The sequence below is a fragment of the Chionomys nivalis genome, chromosome 20 (genome assembly GCF_950005125.1).
Source record: "Chionomys nivalis chromosome 20, mChiNiv1.1, whole genome shotgun sequence".
NCBI classification, from domain to species: Eukaryota; Metazoa; Chordata; class Mammalia; order Rodentia; family Cricetidae; genus Chionomys; species Chionomys nivalis.
This window is the reverse complement of record NC_080105.1, coordinates 12,971,432-12,987,479: the sequence shown is the minus strand read 5'-3', so window position 1 is coordinate 12,987,479 and position 16,048 is coordinate 12,971,432. Positions and strand designations below refer to the sequence as shown.

Sequence of the window (16,048 nt, the reverse complement as noted above, 5' to 3'; positions counted from 1 at the left end):
CACACACACACACACACACACACACACCTCAGAACCATTTACAGAAGTATGTTGAGTTTTTTTTCTTTTTTCTTTTTTTGGTTTTTGAGACAGGGCTTCTCTGTGTAATAGCATAGCTGCCAGGTAACTAGCTCTTGTACCAGGTTGACCTTGAACTAACAGGGATCCGCTTACCTCTGTCTCCCAAGTGCTGGGATTAAAGGCGTGCACCACCACCGCCTGGCGAATTTTGCTTTTTTTATTGCATAAATGACTTCTTATATAAAACAAAAGCCTTCCAGACGTACTGGAGAGCTCTTGTTTTGTCTTCCCTCTTCCACTCTATTTGGGCTGTTTATGCCTAATTACATGGGAAAGTCAGGCTGCCCACAGTACTCTTCCTCCCCTCAACTTTTAATATTTTATGACATAATTCAGTTAACACCGTAATCAGTAACATGTTTATACTCACTAATCACAAACTGTAATTTCTTTCTACACAGTACATATGTAAGTGCTTTGGGGGTACAGCTTGTGTCTAATAAATCTTTATATATTATCTATAATATATAATCTTATAATAGTCTTGGGTTCTGGAGGTGGGCTTAATTACCTGTACCCTATCTAACATGAACTTCAAAATAAAATTATTCAAGTATTTCATTAGTCCACATTTTTACCAAAAGATAGAAATGTGTTATGACATATGTCAGTGAACTGAGGGCATCATGATAAAAAATGGCTGGGGACAGAAAAGCAGCAATTACTGTGAGGAGGCCTGGCACAAGGCTATAAGTTCCTGCAGAAACCATGGTCAATAGGAAATGGTTGACTGGATTCATGCATTTCAGTATTTAAAAAGTGAAGATCACACTGTTCCTACCTACAATCTTTAGTCATTTAGGTGCATATCATACAAGTGACAGACTGTCCCCACCAGAAGATATGTAGAACTCATTTGTTTTCCAGGCATATTTCTCATACAAATTCCTTTTAACAATAAGTTACAGTTAGCTAGAATCAGGTTTTTTTCTGCTATGCTATCAGTCTGTACTAGATAAAACTTGTGCTAAATTGGGTCAGATGACTTCTTTTATCTGCAAATGGATGATAGCATTGGCTTCATTTATGAAGTGGTTGGGAGAAAGTTTGGGTATTGAGTAATTTTTATTCTTGTTAAATTATTACTGACTTTGATCATGTGGAATCTATTTTGTGGATGTAATCACTTTCTTGGTTTCCACAAGTAACAACAAACTGATAAAACAAGAGTTCATATCCTTTTTAAAATTCTGTCTGACAAAATAACAAATTCCAATTTGACTTTTCAAAGCTTTTCCTTAATGTCAGGCTTAATGGTTCTGGTGAACACATGCACTTCTATGGGAGATACAAACACTTGACTCGAATCAATAGTTGTCTCCTGGAGGTACAAATTCTGAAAATGAAATAAAATCTTCAAGGTTTAAAATATGTTTATATAAAAAATATACATATAATCTGAAAAGCTTGAGCCCATAAAACAAAAACTAAAAGATATCAAACTTGAATGAACAGGTGATCTTTTCAAGAAAAGGTAATGTTTTAGAGAAAATAATTTCTCAGTAAAATTTTGGCACAAGTCTTTTTTTATTAAGGACATACAACATTGTTGTCCTCAGAGAACAAGGTGGTGCTCTCATACATACATTCTCTCTGATGTAATGTAACTCAGTAAATAATGTGGTTTGGTCATGAACCTATAGCAATGCTGTCTTCAGAGAACTATGCGGGTACTGGTACACACACATACTCATAGATGTAGCATAACGCCCTATGTAGTCTGGTATGGTCATGAACTAACTCACTACGCAGTGGGGCAGGTCTTAAACTCCTGCCCCTCTGGCCTCCGCCTCCTAAATGTTGGGGTCGTAGCATGTGCCAACACCTTGGATTTTAAAATAGTTTCCTGAACAGGCATTCTAAAAGGGACTTACTCTGTTTCTCTTTGTTTATAAATCTCCATTAACTTTATCACCGGTTATACCAGATGTGTCTCTATATTTATCTCATGAACTGAAACTATGTAAAAATCTGACTGGAAGAAACAGTTTCATCTATACCCTGTACCTTGGAGATGAAAACTATGGTAATTTGCAGAGAAAATGGTGTATGTGTTGCTGTAAATGGAAATTAAACCATGTTTGGCTAACTAACAGGTGCATTCCAAGGGATGCATGTACAGGCTAAAATGAAGGCATGACTGTCTACTGATGACTTCGACTGATGACTTCTACTGATGACTGTCTACAGATGACTGTCTACTGATGTTTGTCTATGGGTGATTGTCTATGGGTGACTGCCTACAGGTGACTTCTACTGATGGCTCTCTATGGGTGACTGTCTATGGGTGACTGTCTACTGATGACTGTCTACAGATGACTGCCTACTGATGACTGTACTGATGAATGTCTACTGATGACTGCCTATGGATGACTGTCTACTGATGAATGTCTACAGATGACTGTCTATGGGTGACTGTCTACTGATGACTGTCTATTGATGACTGTCTACTGATGACTGCTTACAGATGACTGTCTACTGATGATTGCCTATAGATGACTATCTCCTGATGACTGCCTACAGATGACTGTCTACTGATGACTGTACTGATGAATGTCTACTGATAACTGCCAACAACTCCTTTTCTGAGACCTGCACCATATTCTTTCCTAAGGGATCTTTCTTTTTCTACTGCCAGTCACAGTGTTTCTTTTCTTCAGGTAAAAACAGTCCTACCCTATAACATACTAAATTAAAAGTAAGAAATAATTAGAAAGCTCTTTACTGTCAATATTGATTTATATGCAGCTGGAAGAGTCATGTATCCAGCTGCATAACAAGATAATTTGAAACACTACAGCTAACACATACAAAGTTACCCAGGGGTATAAATGAAAAGCGTGCACTGGTAGGAATCTTTCTTCTTCAGGCTTGTCTTTTTCACAAGCTAGTTTTAATCGGTGTCACTTGGAACTAAACGGACCAAACAATGTTGTCAAAGGAATTAAGCCTGTCTGGCTAGTATATGAAGTCTATAGGAAATGCAGAAGAGGTACTCCTGGATCACTGAATCATTAAGAAATCCATTCAGCAATATAAGACAGTGTCAAAGCCACTGCCCACGGGGCTTTTCCTGACTGCAATTTAACTGGATATGTAATACTGTGAGAAAAGTGTCCAGTCACAAACACAAAGCTGCCCACTCCTTCACTCCATGTTTGTGTCTGTAGGAAGGCAGAGACACCCAGGAGGTAAAGTCTACTAATTTTGAGCATGCATAAATCTTGCCTTAGCCTGTTAGCTACAACAAGATGTTTATTCACTCTGTCCAAAGATTATTTTAACTATGTGAACACATATTCTTATTTCAAATTCCAAACAGCACTTATCTACCTAACAGTCACACTCTGTGATACACAGAGAAATTAGAAGCCACTAATATGACTCCTTCCATGTCCCAATACTAATCACATGAATCTCCCTTGCTTTTACCCTTCTCATCTTATCAAAGGCCATTGATTATTCTATGTGCTACAAATTCAACCTTTCCCCAACCACCAGAAATGTAGATCCACAAAGACAGGGTCTGTGCCCATCACACTCAATGCTACATAGTATTGAAGCCATGGATACACAAATGAATGAGAACCAGGGAAATGAATAGTCTGTGAGTGGTTTTCCATTTCTATAGTTTTGAAATGACTTTGAAAAGATCAGGTACAAAAGTGAATCTCTGATTTAAGACTGGATGCCTAACATAAAAAATACTTCTTTACATAAACATAATTTTCTTTATCCTTGATTTTATTTCACATAAATCCACTTCAAAATTTGAGCCTAAAGAAATGAACAAAACAGGAAATAATAATCAGCAATGCTTACTCTTCTTTCCATCCATATCTGCATGGATTTTGCGAGCCAAAAATCCACTTTTGTATACAGCAGCATTTGGGTCATGAGGAATGTCCAGAAATGGGTTAGTTGTACTCCCAATACGACTGATAGTCTTTGGGTGTGTTCCATTAGCCTTCTCATCAGTACCTTCTGAGGGAGATTTTTTTTTCTCTTCATCATCTCTGTAAGGAAGAAAAGACAAAGTCTAAAATAAGGACTTACGATAACTTTCAAAAAACCAAGTTAGTCAGAGTCATCAACTCTGTTTGTTAATAGTTGATTAGTGTTTATAAGAACTACTTTGAAAATAATGAGCACTATGAAAATACCAGATGAAAGAGTAATAAGAAAGAAAGGAGAAGAAACACAGGTCAAAGATACAGAAAATATTTTCAACAAAACAATAACAAAATCACATAATAAAATGTTCCTAACCTAAAGAAGATGCCTATCAAGTACGAAAAGAACTAAAAGGAACATCAAATAGAGTGGATCAGAAAAGAAAGTTCCCCCGCATGTGATAATCAAAATAGTACACGTACACAAAAAAGAAAGAATATTAAAATATGCATGGGAAAAAGCCCAGGTAACTTACAAAGGGAGATGATGTGGGATTCTCCTATGTGTGCTGTAAATATGTTCTATTGCCATTGGTTAATAGACAAGTCGCTTTGCCCTACAGCAGAGCAGAATAGAGCTAGGTGAGAAAACTAAATTGAATACATGGAGAAAGAAGGTGAAGTCAGGCAGATGCTATGTAGCTGCCGAAGGAAAAAGATGCTGGAAACTTACCAGTAAGGCACAGCTTCATGGTGATACACAGATGAATAGAAAGGGGTTAATTTAAGATGTAAGAGCTAGCCAGAAATATGCCTGGATCGTTGGTCAAATAGTCTTGTAATTAATATAGTTTCTGTGTCATTATTTGGGTCTGGACGTCCAGGAAAGTTAGGTGCAGATATTCTCTACAAATGGCACCCACTATCTAGGGCTTCTAGACTTACAAAAACATGAACCAAGCACAGTTTCTTGGAAGCCACATTTTTTTCCCCAGATAGGCTCTGTTTGCAGGTCGCAAGCAGAGGTGTGGCTCCTTTAAGTAACAGCTTCCTGGTTCATACTGGTAACATGAGGTCCTTCTACAGGGAACTTAGGGTTTGTGAGCAGAATGCTACAAGTTGCTTAATGGCAACATAGAATCGCTATGTCTCTGGAGCTGTTGTGGTGAGTATGGCTCACAGAGGCTGTGAACATACCTCTACTATGTTGGATGGGGCGAAGCTAGCAGGCCAAGTCACAGGGTGACTAAGCCACGCCACCTTAGCACTTTTTAAAAAAGCGTTCCTGGTCAGAAAGTGATTATAGATACACAATAAAGACAGATTCAGACAAAAATAAACTTCTGAACGGGTCACAGAGTGTTTAAGAAATGTACATAGACTTAAGAAAAAAATGAGTATAGGCAGTTAAAGAGTTTAAATTTGAGTCTAAGGATATCTTACTTTGAAAAAGAGGTTCTACTTTTGTTTCCTTAGAAGATGAGAAACTGGATTTCTTCTAGGCTAATGTGGTTTGAAGGAACAAGAACCCTGAAAGGTCTCCTAAAATTACTTTACCCAACAAAAGAAGAAAGCAGTTTGGAGAAAAAAAAATGCCCAAATTCCAAAAATGATTGTTTACAAATGTTTACTTTCATTTGAAAGGGCTGTTATAAATGGTTAATGGAAATAAGGGGGATATGACACAGAGATGAATGTTTTGCATTGGTATAGAGTTTGGTTTATTGATACAAATTTAAGGTCAATTTTGTTATACGTATATTTCTATTCTATTTAAAGGTATGTTTATATAGATAATTTTAAAAAGTAATATATAATAAAAATTACAGATTAATAGTCATTTATAATAGTCAAACTTATAGCCAGGTTCATTAGGTTTTCTGGCTATACAGAGATAGATAATCTTCAACACTTCAAAGACCTACAGAATATGGCATTTAAAATGTTTTAAGAACTTAGACTTTTCTTGACAGTGAGACATGTTTGCTTCTGGCAGCACTAATTACTTCAGAGAGGTTGATGGTATCAAAGAAACTCGTTATGGAATTTGCCTTCAATGTGACAAGGCTAGCCATTTGGTCAAGAAACTATTCTTGCCTGGACTGCTTTGATGGTATGCTGTATGAACTGGACACACAGGACCCACAGAAAAAAATAACTGCTGAAGTTGCCAAAAGAAGGTGAGACAATCCTTCAGGGTTCCTGCTTCATGAAAGAGTCTGTCAGACATTCTGCAAGACACAGAAGAAAATGACTATCTGTCAATGCAGGCAGAACTATCTTTAAAATTTCCTGCTTCATGAAAAAGTTTGCCAGATACTATGTGCCTGTAGGTTGAAGATGGATGTCCCAACACTACAGAAGAATTTTGGGTGACTGACCAGGCCGCAAGATGTCTCTGTCAATTCTAGAATTTTGGAGTTCCTTACAATGCACTTCCTGTTTACTTAGGCAATATTATATCATTCTGGGGTCTCTGATGGAGTTGAAGACAGATAGCTATAGTTATTTTCTTTAGTTATAATAAAATATAAATTAGATATGAAACTTTAGACTCACAAAGAAATATTGTAACTGTAATTCTTGTTTGATACCTATTTTTTATATGTAATTTTACAATGTTAAAGTTAAAATCTTCCTTTTTATTTAGATAGAAAATAGGAGATGATGTGGGATTCCCCTCTGTATGCTGTAGATATGTTTTATAACCATTGGTTAATAAAGAAGTCACTTTGGACTATGGCAGGCCAGAAAACTCAAGGTGGAAAAACGAAACTGAATGCATGGAGAAAGAAGGCAGAGTCAGATGCTATGTAGCTGCTGAAGGAGAAAAACGCCAGAACCAAGATGCTGGAACCTTACCGGTAGGCCACAACCTTGTGGTGATACACAGATTATTAGAAGTGGGTTGATTTAAGATGTAAGAGCTAGCTAAAAATACTCCTGGACCGTTGGTGAAACACTCTTGTAATTAATATAGTTTCTTTGTGATTATTCGGGTCTGGGCAGATGGGAAGTTTAAGTGCAGTCTCTTTCTAGAGGGAGAATGGTTAGAATAAGTCCTGATAACTCAATAGAAATTCTCAAAGGCAGAAAAGCCTGGAAAGAAGTTCTACAAACTCTCAGAGATGTCAGATGCCACTCTAGACTATTATATTCAGCAAAAAATTTCTATTACAATAGATGGAAAAATATAACATTTCATAATAAAACCAAATTTGAGTACTATCTATCTACATATCCAGTCCTGAAGAAAGTGCTAGAAGGAAAAGTACAACCTAAGGAGGTTAACAATACTCAAGAAAACACAAGGAATAAATAATCCCAGACTAACAAATTAAAATAGGTGAAGTACATACACACACACACACACACACACACACACACACACACAAAATATCACACTATTACCACCACCAAAACCACTACCACCATCATAACAACATCAATCAACATACACTGATCATTGATATTTCTCACCATTAAAAGTCTCATTCACCAAAAAAGACACAAACAATACAGATATGAAAACAGGATCCATCCTTGTGCTTCATACAAAAAACATGCCTTAACATCAAAGACAGACATCACATCAGAGTAAAAAGAAGAGGAAAAGATACATCAAGGAAATAGACCTAAGAAAGCAAGTTGGTGTAGCTATTTTAATATCTGACAAAATAGACTTCAAACCAAACTAATCAAAACATACAGGAAAGGATACTATATACTTATCAAAGAAAAGCCTACCAAGAGGACATTGCAATTTTTACTATCTATGCCCCAAATACAAGGTTTGTATAAGAAACACTACTACTGCTTAAATCATATACTGACCCTTATGCACTGAGAGTGGGAGACTTAAGTACCCCACCCTCACCAATAGACAGGCTATCTACAGAAAAACTAAACAGACAGTTGTTGGAACTAAGTGATGTTATAAACCAAATGGACTTAACACATATTTATAGGATGTTTTGCCCAAACACAAAATATACCTTCTTCTCAGCATTTTATGGAACTTTCTCCAAAATTGACCATGTACTTGGGCACAAAGCAAATCTCAAAAAGTATAATAAAATTGAAATAACAGCCTGCATCTTATCTGACCACCACAGATTAAAGCTAGATATAAGCAAAAGCAGAAGCTTACAGACTCATGAAAATTGAACCGCCAAGACAGACATTAAGAAGGAAATCAAAGACTTTCTAGAACTGAATGAAAATGAATTACAACATACCCAAAGTTACAGGAAACAATGAAGGCAGTTCTAAGTTGGTTTCTTAGCATTAAGTGCCTACATGAACTAATTGGATCACTCTAATTATTTGTATGCTATATAATTTATATAGTATACTAACAACATTAACAGAACACCTGAAAGTTTTAGAACAAAAATAAGAAATTATACCCAAAATGAGTAGACAATAAGAAATATTCTAACTCAGGGCTAAAATCAGTAAAATAGAAACAGACATCAACAAAAACAATACGAAGAATTAATGAGACTAAGAGTTGGTTCTTTGAGAAAATCAACGATAGACAAACCTTATCGAAGTTAACCAAAAAACAGAAAGAGAATAATAAACTTAGGAATGGGGTGGACCTTAAAGCAGACACAAACAAAATCCAGAGAATCATAAAGACATATTAAAAAACTTATACTAGCCGGGCGGTGGTGGTGCACGCCTTTAATCCCAGCACTTGGGAGGCAGAGGCAGGCGGATCTCTGTGAGTTCGAGACCAGCCTGGTCTACAGAGCTAGTTCCAGGACAGGCTCCAAAACCACAGAGAAACCCTGTCTCGAAAAACCAAAAAAAAAAAAAAAAAAAAAAACCTTATACTTCTCCAAATTGGAAAATCTAAAAGAAATCAATACTTTTCTCAACACATAACACTTAACAAACTTAAGTAAAGATCAACTAAGCAATTTAAACAGATTTATAACCACTAGTGAAATAGAGGCAGTAATTAAAAGTCTCACGACCAAAAAAAGCCTAGGGTTAGACTTTCAAAGAATTAATGCTAATGATCCTCAAATTAGTCCACAAAATAGAAACAGAAGGAGCACTGCCCCCAACTCATTATGAACCCAGAGTTATCCTGATAAACAAACCACATAAAGATCCAACAAAGAGTAGTACAGACCAATTCCCCTAAGAACATAGACACAAAAATTGTCAACAAAATACTTACAAAAAGAATTCAATAACAATGGAGTACTATTTAGTTGTTAAAAAATGACATCATGAAATCCACAGGTAAATAGATGCAACTAGAAAAGAAATATCTAAGAACATTATCAAAATGATCATCCACCATGATCAAGTACACTTCATCTCAGAGATGTAGAGATAGTTCAACATATGTAAATCAATAAGTGTAATCCACCATATAAATAAACTGAAAGACAAAAATGACATGGTCATTTCATGAGATGCACAAAAGGTTTGAACAAAAATCCAACATCCTTTCAAATTTAAAGTCCTGATTAGAGATTAGGGATACAAGGGACATACCTCAACATACTAAAGGTAGTTTGCAGCAAGTGCACAGACAACAACTTAAATGGAGAGAAACTCAAAGCAATTCTACTAACATCAGGGACAAGACAAGGTTGTTATCTCTCTCCATTACTATTCAATAAAGTACTTAAAATCTTAGTTAGCTAGAGCACTAAGACAACTGAAAGAGATCTAGGGGATAGAAATTGGAAAGAAAAAAATGTCAAAGTATCTTTGTCTTCAGATATCATCCTGAGTGAAGTAACCCAGACCCACAAAGACAAATGTGGTTTGTATTAATTTATATATGGATATTAGCTGTCAAACCAATGATAACTAAACTACATTCCATAAAACCACGGAGGTTAGGTATATGATAAAGGAGTGTGTGTGTGTGTGTGTGTGTGTGTGTGTGTATGTTGGGAGTGGTGGTGTCACAGATTGAGCCCTCTAAAAAAAGGGAAATATATTAGTAGTTATGGATGGATGCGTAAGGGACTGGAATGGGAAGATCAAATAGAGATGAGTAGAGGTGGTGTGGGGGAGAAGAAAATATAGAGTAAAACAGCTAAAATTAAGGGGCATTTGAGGGGTAGTTTGAAAACCTAACATAGTAGCAGCTTCCTAAAATATATAAAATATGAATGCAATCTAAATGAAATCACAAAACAATGGGGGAGACAGAGTCCCACCAGCCATCTCTTGTCATCAAATGAAGCTTCCAGTACCAGGACTGCGTTATATCTAATTTAATTGTTGGCTAACAGAGTCCTATGGGAATCTCCAAACAAGGTAGGCTGTTGTCAAAACTACAGCTTGCTCTAACCTAAAGCAAGACCACATTGCTTGGAACAATGCACACCCAACTCAATGAAGACAGAGAAGTAGAGATGTTGCTGACATAGAGCCTTCACTCTTCTATGCCAGCATCTTTGGTACAGGGAACTCTGGAGACTATCACAGGAGAGTTGTACACACCAACCAAGTCACAAACCCTTTGGCCTCCAATGTTGGTCTTCTTTCTGCAAAGTATGCTGGTGCATTGGTAGCATACTGTGGGAATAATCAACCAGTATTGATTTGACTGAAGGTACATTCCCTGAGATGGGACCCATACCTGACCATGCTTGTGTGACCAAGAACTTGGGACTACATAGCCCAGGGAACTAGGGTAAAATCAAATGCTGCTGCTCTTTAAAAAAGTAGCAACAAAACGACTCCTAATAATATTTTGCTATGGTCATAGATTAGTACCTTGTTCAGCCATCATCACAGAAGCTGATGGGAACAAATATAGAGACCCACAGTCAGACATTATGCAAAGAGTGAGAGACCTTGGAACACTCAGTCCTAAAAGGGGTGTCTCCATCAAATCCCTGCCCCCAGGGCTCAGGGAACCCTGTGGAAGAGGAAGTAGAAAGAGTGTAAGAGCCAGAGGGGATGGAGGGCAGCAGTGAAACAAGGCCCTAATATCAATAGGACAGCTGGGCACAGGCACTCACAGAGACTGAGGCAGCACGCAGGGGGTCTGCACAGGTCTGCCCCAGGTGGGTCCTAGAGCTGAACAGAGAAGTAGGCATATGCCCCCATCCCTAACCCAGAAGCTATCTCCAGCTGATAACCACATGCAAATGAAAATTTAATTTCTTCCAAGGGAGTCTCATTGGGGAAACAAATTCCTCTTGAGGGTAGGCTATATGCCTAACTGTAGAAGACCAATAGAAAATGAACTCAACAGATCTCTGGAGAATCCTTGTTCATAATGATGTTTCAGGGCTTGTACTATTATTTTATTTTATTTTTAATTTTTATTTTATCTAATTTATATATTTTCTCTTCTCTCCTTTCACTCTATAAGTTCCTTTGTGTGTAAGTTATGGCTTCTCGCTTAGCGTTTTTTATGGTGTTCCTGAGTACATAAGTGAGTGGTCTTTGTTTTTATGGTGTTCCTCAGTACATAAGTGAGTGGCCTTTGTTTTTATGGCGTTCCTGAGTACATAAGTGAGTGGTCTTTGTTTCTTAAGCATTCTCTTGGGATCTTTTCCTTCTGTTTGTTTTGTTCACTTGACATGTGCTAGTTTTTGTTTTAGCTTATTTCATTTTGTCTTGATTTATTAATGACCTTTAGTTATATTAGGTCTGTTCATTTTTTAATTACAGGAAGAAAGAGTATGTATTTGGATGGAAGGGGAAGTAGGGAGGAACCTGAGGAGTAATAGGAGGGGAACTACATTCAGGATATATTATATGAGAAAAAACTTTTCAATAAAGGACAAAATTCAAAGTTAATAAAATGTATTATTCTGATTTTTACTTGAATAAAAGAAGCACTATAGTAATTAGTGACAATTTCCTATGTGCCAAGTATTAATGATCACAACAATTACGTAAGACCAATATTAGAATTTTAAATTGCAGATAAGGGAAAAGACTCAGTGAATCCAAATAAATATTCAAAGCTACAGATTTAGTAATTAAGAGATAACGAAGGAATGACCGGAGAATCTTTACAGCTCTGCTTTCTCTTGCCATGATGGTTTCTTGATTATCTTCTTTCAAACAGTGGGGGATTGTAAACTGTACTTTTACACTGGCCCTGGCAGAACAACAGAACAGGTGTATGAAGGACCACAGATATCTATAGATGGAGCCCCAAGAACAGTACTCAGCTTTGTCTTCCTTGCAAACAGGCTCACTATTAGCATCCAAACCCCAGATAAAGCTGCAAGTGCATGGGGAGGGCAGGGTCTCCACAGGGCTTTGGTGTCTCAGGAGGTACGGCTTTTCCAACCACCACCAGCTACTGTGAAACTTGCATTTGCCTTGCCTTGTTTTTTATATCTCTTTACCCTCAAGCACAGGAACTTTAACTCTGAGATCATGACACACCCTAACTACGAAAAGACCAATAGATCAGATGGTCAATATTTAGTCAATGAAGAAGTGAAAAAGGCGGAAGAAAGTTACTCACAGGATCTTATAAATACCTGGAAAACTGAACAGCACAGCAAGTTTGTCTTACTCCGTTTTCCTTTCTGTCATCTAACTTGTCTATTTATTAAATGCTAAGCACTGACTCTTTTACTAAACTTTTATCCAAACTTTAGCAGCCCAAAATATTTTTAAAAATATAAATCAAAATTTCTTTCAAAAGCAGTTTATGAGAAAGATGGAGAAAAGCAGCCTTTGTTTCTATAAGGGTATCTTGAAAGTAACTGAGAGATAAATGAAGTTAAAATTGGAACTCTTAAACATTCATATTTTACATTTATTTTAAAATAATTTTAGACTTGCAAAGACAGTACATCGAGTTTCCATATGTCCAGCTTCTCCTGCTAGCATCTTATATAACCACAGTGACATATTTTCTAAACTAAAAAATTAAGATCAGTAAAGTATTATGGATTAAAGAGACATGTTTTTTTTTTTCAGGTCTCACCAGCTTTTCTCATTAATCTGCTTTTGTTCCAGGATCATATCCGAGATCGCAAAATAGACTTAGTCATCGTCATCACTGTCACGTCTCGTTATTCTTTTCTGGCATGTAACAATTCCGTAGTCTTTCCTGCTCCTTCATGACCTTCACACTTTGAAGAATCCTGGTCAGTTTTTCCCGACAATTATTTTCCTTTTGGATTTGTCTGGTGTTATTCCAGAACACTGGGGTTGGAGTTCAGGGCGAGGAGAATACAGATTAGGTCATGTACCCTTTTTCAGTTCATCAGATCCACAGGTAGGTGTTTTATTGGTCATGATATTAACTAACCATAATGATTTACAGTACTGTTTCTCAGGGATCTATATAAAGCTACTATATTTTATAAGTATTTTAGTAGAGATAGTTTCTTAACTAATATCCTGCTTTATGCTTGCCTTTGCCTTACATTAACGTTCATAAATGGCTCTTTCAATGACAATTAGTATTGTGGTGAATTGTTTCTTTTCTTTTACATGTTTCTTTCAGTATGATCATATGAATATTTACAGCCCTGTTTAGAACTGTGTCCAGTCCCCGCAAACTGATCAATCTTTTTTGCCTACAATTTTGCCTTTTGCAGAATGATTTATAATTGACTTCTTTACATTTGGAAAATGCACTTAACATCCTCCATGCTCTATGTCAACCAGCTTTGCCTTTATTATTATGAGGGCAGTGTTAGACTGTACAGATATACCCAGCTTATTTATTCATATATGAAAGGCATTATCTGGCTTCTATGTTTCTACTTTTATACTAAAAATATGTTTTTAAATAATATCACGAATACACTATTGAATAACAGTACTATAATTTTTCATAAATTAGAAGGGCAATTTCTAGCTTCCAGACAGATCATTTAGATCAAAGCAAATTATATAATCAGAGGTGCAAAGATGAAAATCTTCAGGTTAGATCAAGAACAAGATGCCAACATGCACCATTTCAACATGGTGCTAGGAAGTCCTAGCTGGGACAGCTACGCTAATGAAATAAAATGCATTCACACAGAAAAAAAAAAAAGGTAGTACAGTTGTGTCTTTTTGATGATAGTGTGGTTTTATAAAAGGGAATTCTAAGAACATCAAGCCACAAAATAAAACAAATTAAAAATTAAAAAATAAGCCCAATTTAGAACTTTCAAATTCAGAAGAGTTGTACCTTGGAAAGTAAACATACAATATAATTAAGTGTTCCTATGAAATACACACAAAAATTGGTAAATTAAATAATCTCATTTACAAAGAATCCCACCTTCCTTCCAAATGAAAATAACAGAAGTATTTCTAACAGGGAAGTAAAAGATGCATGCACTGAAAATTACAAAACACTGATGCAAGAAACGAAAGGATATACAAATAAATGATAATGATTCCATGTTCATGGACTGAAAAGGCTAATTATTAAGATGATCATGTTACCTAAAGAAAGCTACAGAGCCAATTCAGTTTCTTATAAATATTCCAATGATAGTTCACAGAAATAGCAAGAAGCCTAAAACACTCTGAAAGGTAAGAAATCCAGAACAAAAAGAAGAAACAGAGGTATTACATGCCCTCATATGATGTGCTCCCCTAGTATCTGTGGAAAACTGGATTCATGGTTTCTCATGGGTACTCAAGGCCTTCACATAAAAGGAGGTTGTAATTGCACACAATCATCCATTTATATAATGCACAGTCTGTGTAAACTGTTACTACTTAAAGTAATATTTAGTGAACAATGACAAAAATATATAAGTACATACCTAATACACAGTTCTTTAAAATATTTCAATATATGGCTTGTCAAATTCACGAATATGGATATAGTCCAACTATAAATTATAAAGATATTTTAATAAAACAGATGTTATTAGTAATAAAATCAAACAGATATATCAACCAATGGAGTAGGATAGAAAGCTAAACATAAATCCTAGTATCTGTAGCCAGTTGATTTTGATAAAATCTCTAAGAACTCAAGCTAAAAGATAGTCTTCTTTAAAAAATATGGTGTTAGAAAACTTGACTAATATCCTGCAAAGGATGAAACTAGACCCTTACCAGAAGAAAAATGAGCACTCAGTTTACTCAAGTGGACGAAGGGCCTAAGCACAGTGAGACCCGACACAAGGCAAGCGTCACATCAGTCCAGCCAGTGATTTCTTAGGACTCCAAAGGCAGCACAGTGAGACCTGACACAAGGCAAGCGTCACATCAGTCCAGCCAGTGATTTCTTAGGACTCCAAAGGCATGGGTAGCAAGACCAAAACCAGGTAAATATGATTCAATCAAACCTGGAGCAAGGGACTACCAGAGTGAATAAACAGCTCTTAGAATAATACGTCATCAATATTTTCAGATCATCTGAGAGGGTCCAATGTCCACAGGGACTCCTATTTCTCAAGAGACATGAATATTCCTTTCTCTGAGGTTACAGTTACCTGTGACCAACTGTGAGATGAACCACAGATCACATCATTCCAAGAAAAGGAGAGGAAAAAATATTTTGAGATAAAAAATATAAGAGAGCATTAAATAAATTTTATTACAACACAATTTTATGAACGAAATTTTGGTAAAATTTCTAAAAGCTCAGTGTAAAAGTAATTACAATATAATATATAATGATAATATATTAGAATAATATTCTGGATAAATAGAATCAAATAGAATTATTTCAAAATTTTCAAATTAGTTCTCATACTTTTGCAATTTACTGTGTGACATTTTAGTGACACCTGCTATGCTTTTTGTGGATAAGAGTGTTAGAGAAGGTTACAAATATTAGTAGTTTGGTATTAAAAACTAAAATATACTCGAATAGGAAAACCATGAGAACAGAAACAGCGCACTTTTAATCAAAACACCAAGAACAAAGTTCTCAAATATTCCATCCTGAAAAACAAGTACTTTTAGTGTTGTAAAGGTTCATGAATGGCCTTGTTAGGTTCTGGGGGCAAAACTCAACCTGCTCCTAGACACAAGCTGATGTCATCCGGGGGCAGCTGTCTAGATCCTAAGAACGGACTCCTTGGGTCTGTGATGGCTGCCACAGAAGTGCTATTTACTGTAGCAACACTGTGAGAACTTTCCTGGATCTTATCCAGAGG

The 16,048-nt window shown here is 36.2% G+C and overlaps 1 protein-coding gene across 5 annotated transcripts in view; it reads right to left on the bottom strand.

The window, feature by feature from the left end:
- Positions 1-16,048, bottom strand: part of Psd3 (pleckstrin and Sec7 domain containing 3) — a 439,685-nt gene that overhangs the window by 66,024 nt on the left and 357,613 nt on the right. For all 5 annotated transcript variants that reach the window (XM_057753140.1, XM_057753141.1, XM_057753142.1 and 2 more), the window contains one exon: positions 3,904-4,097. In XM_057753140.1, the coding sequence (XP_057609123.1) occupies positions 3,904-4,097 (194 nt within the window). The remainder of the gene's footprint in view (positions 1-3,903; positions 4,098-16,048) is intronic.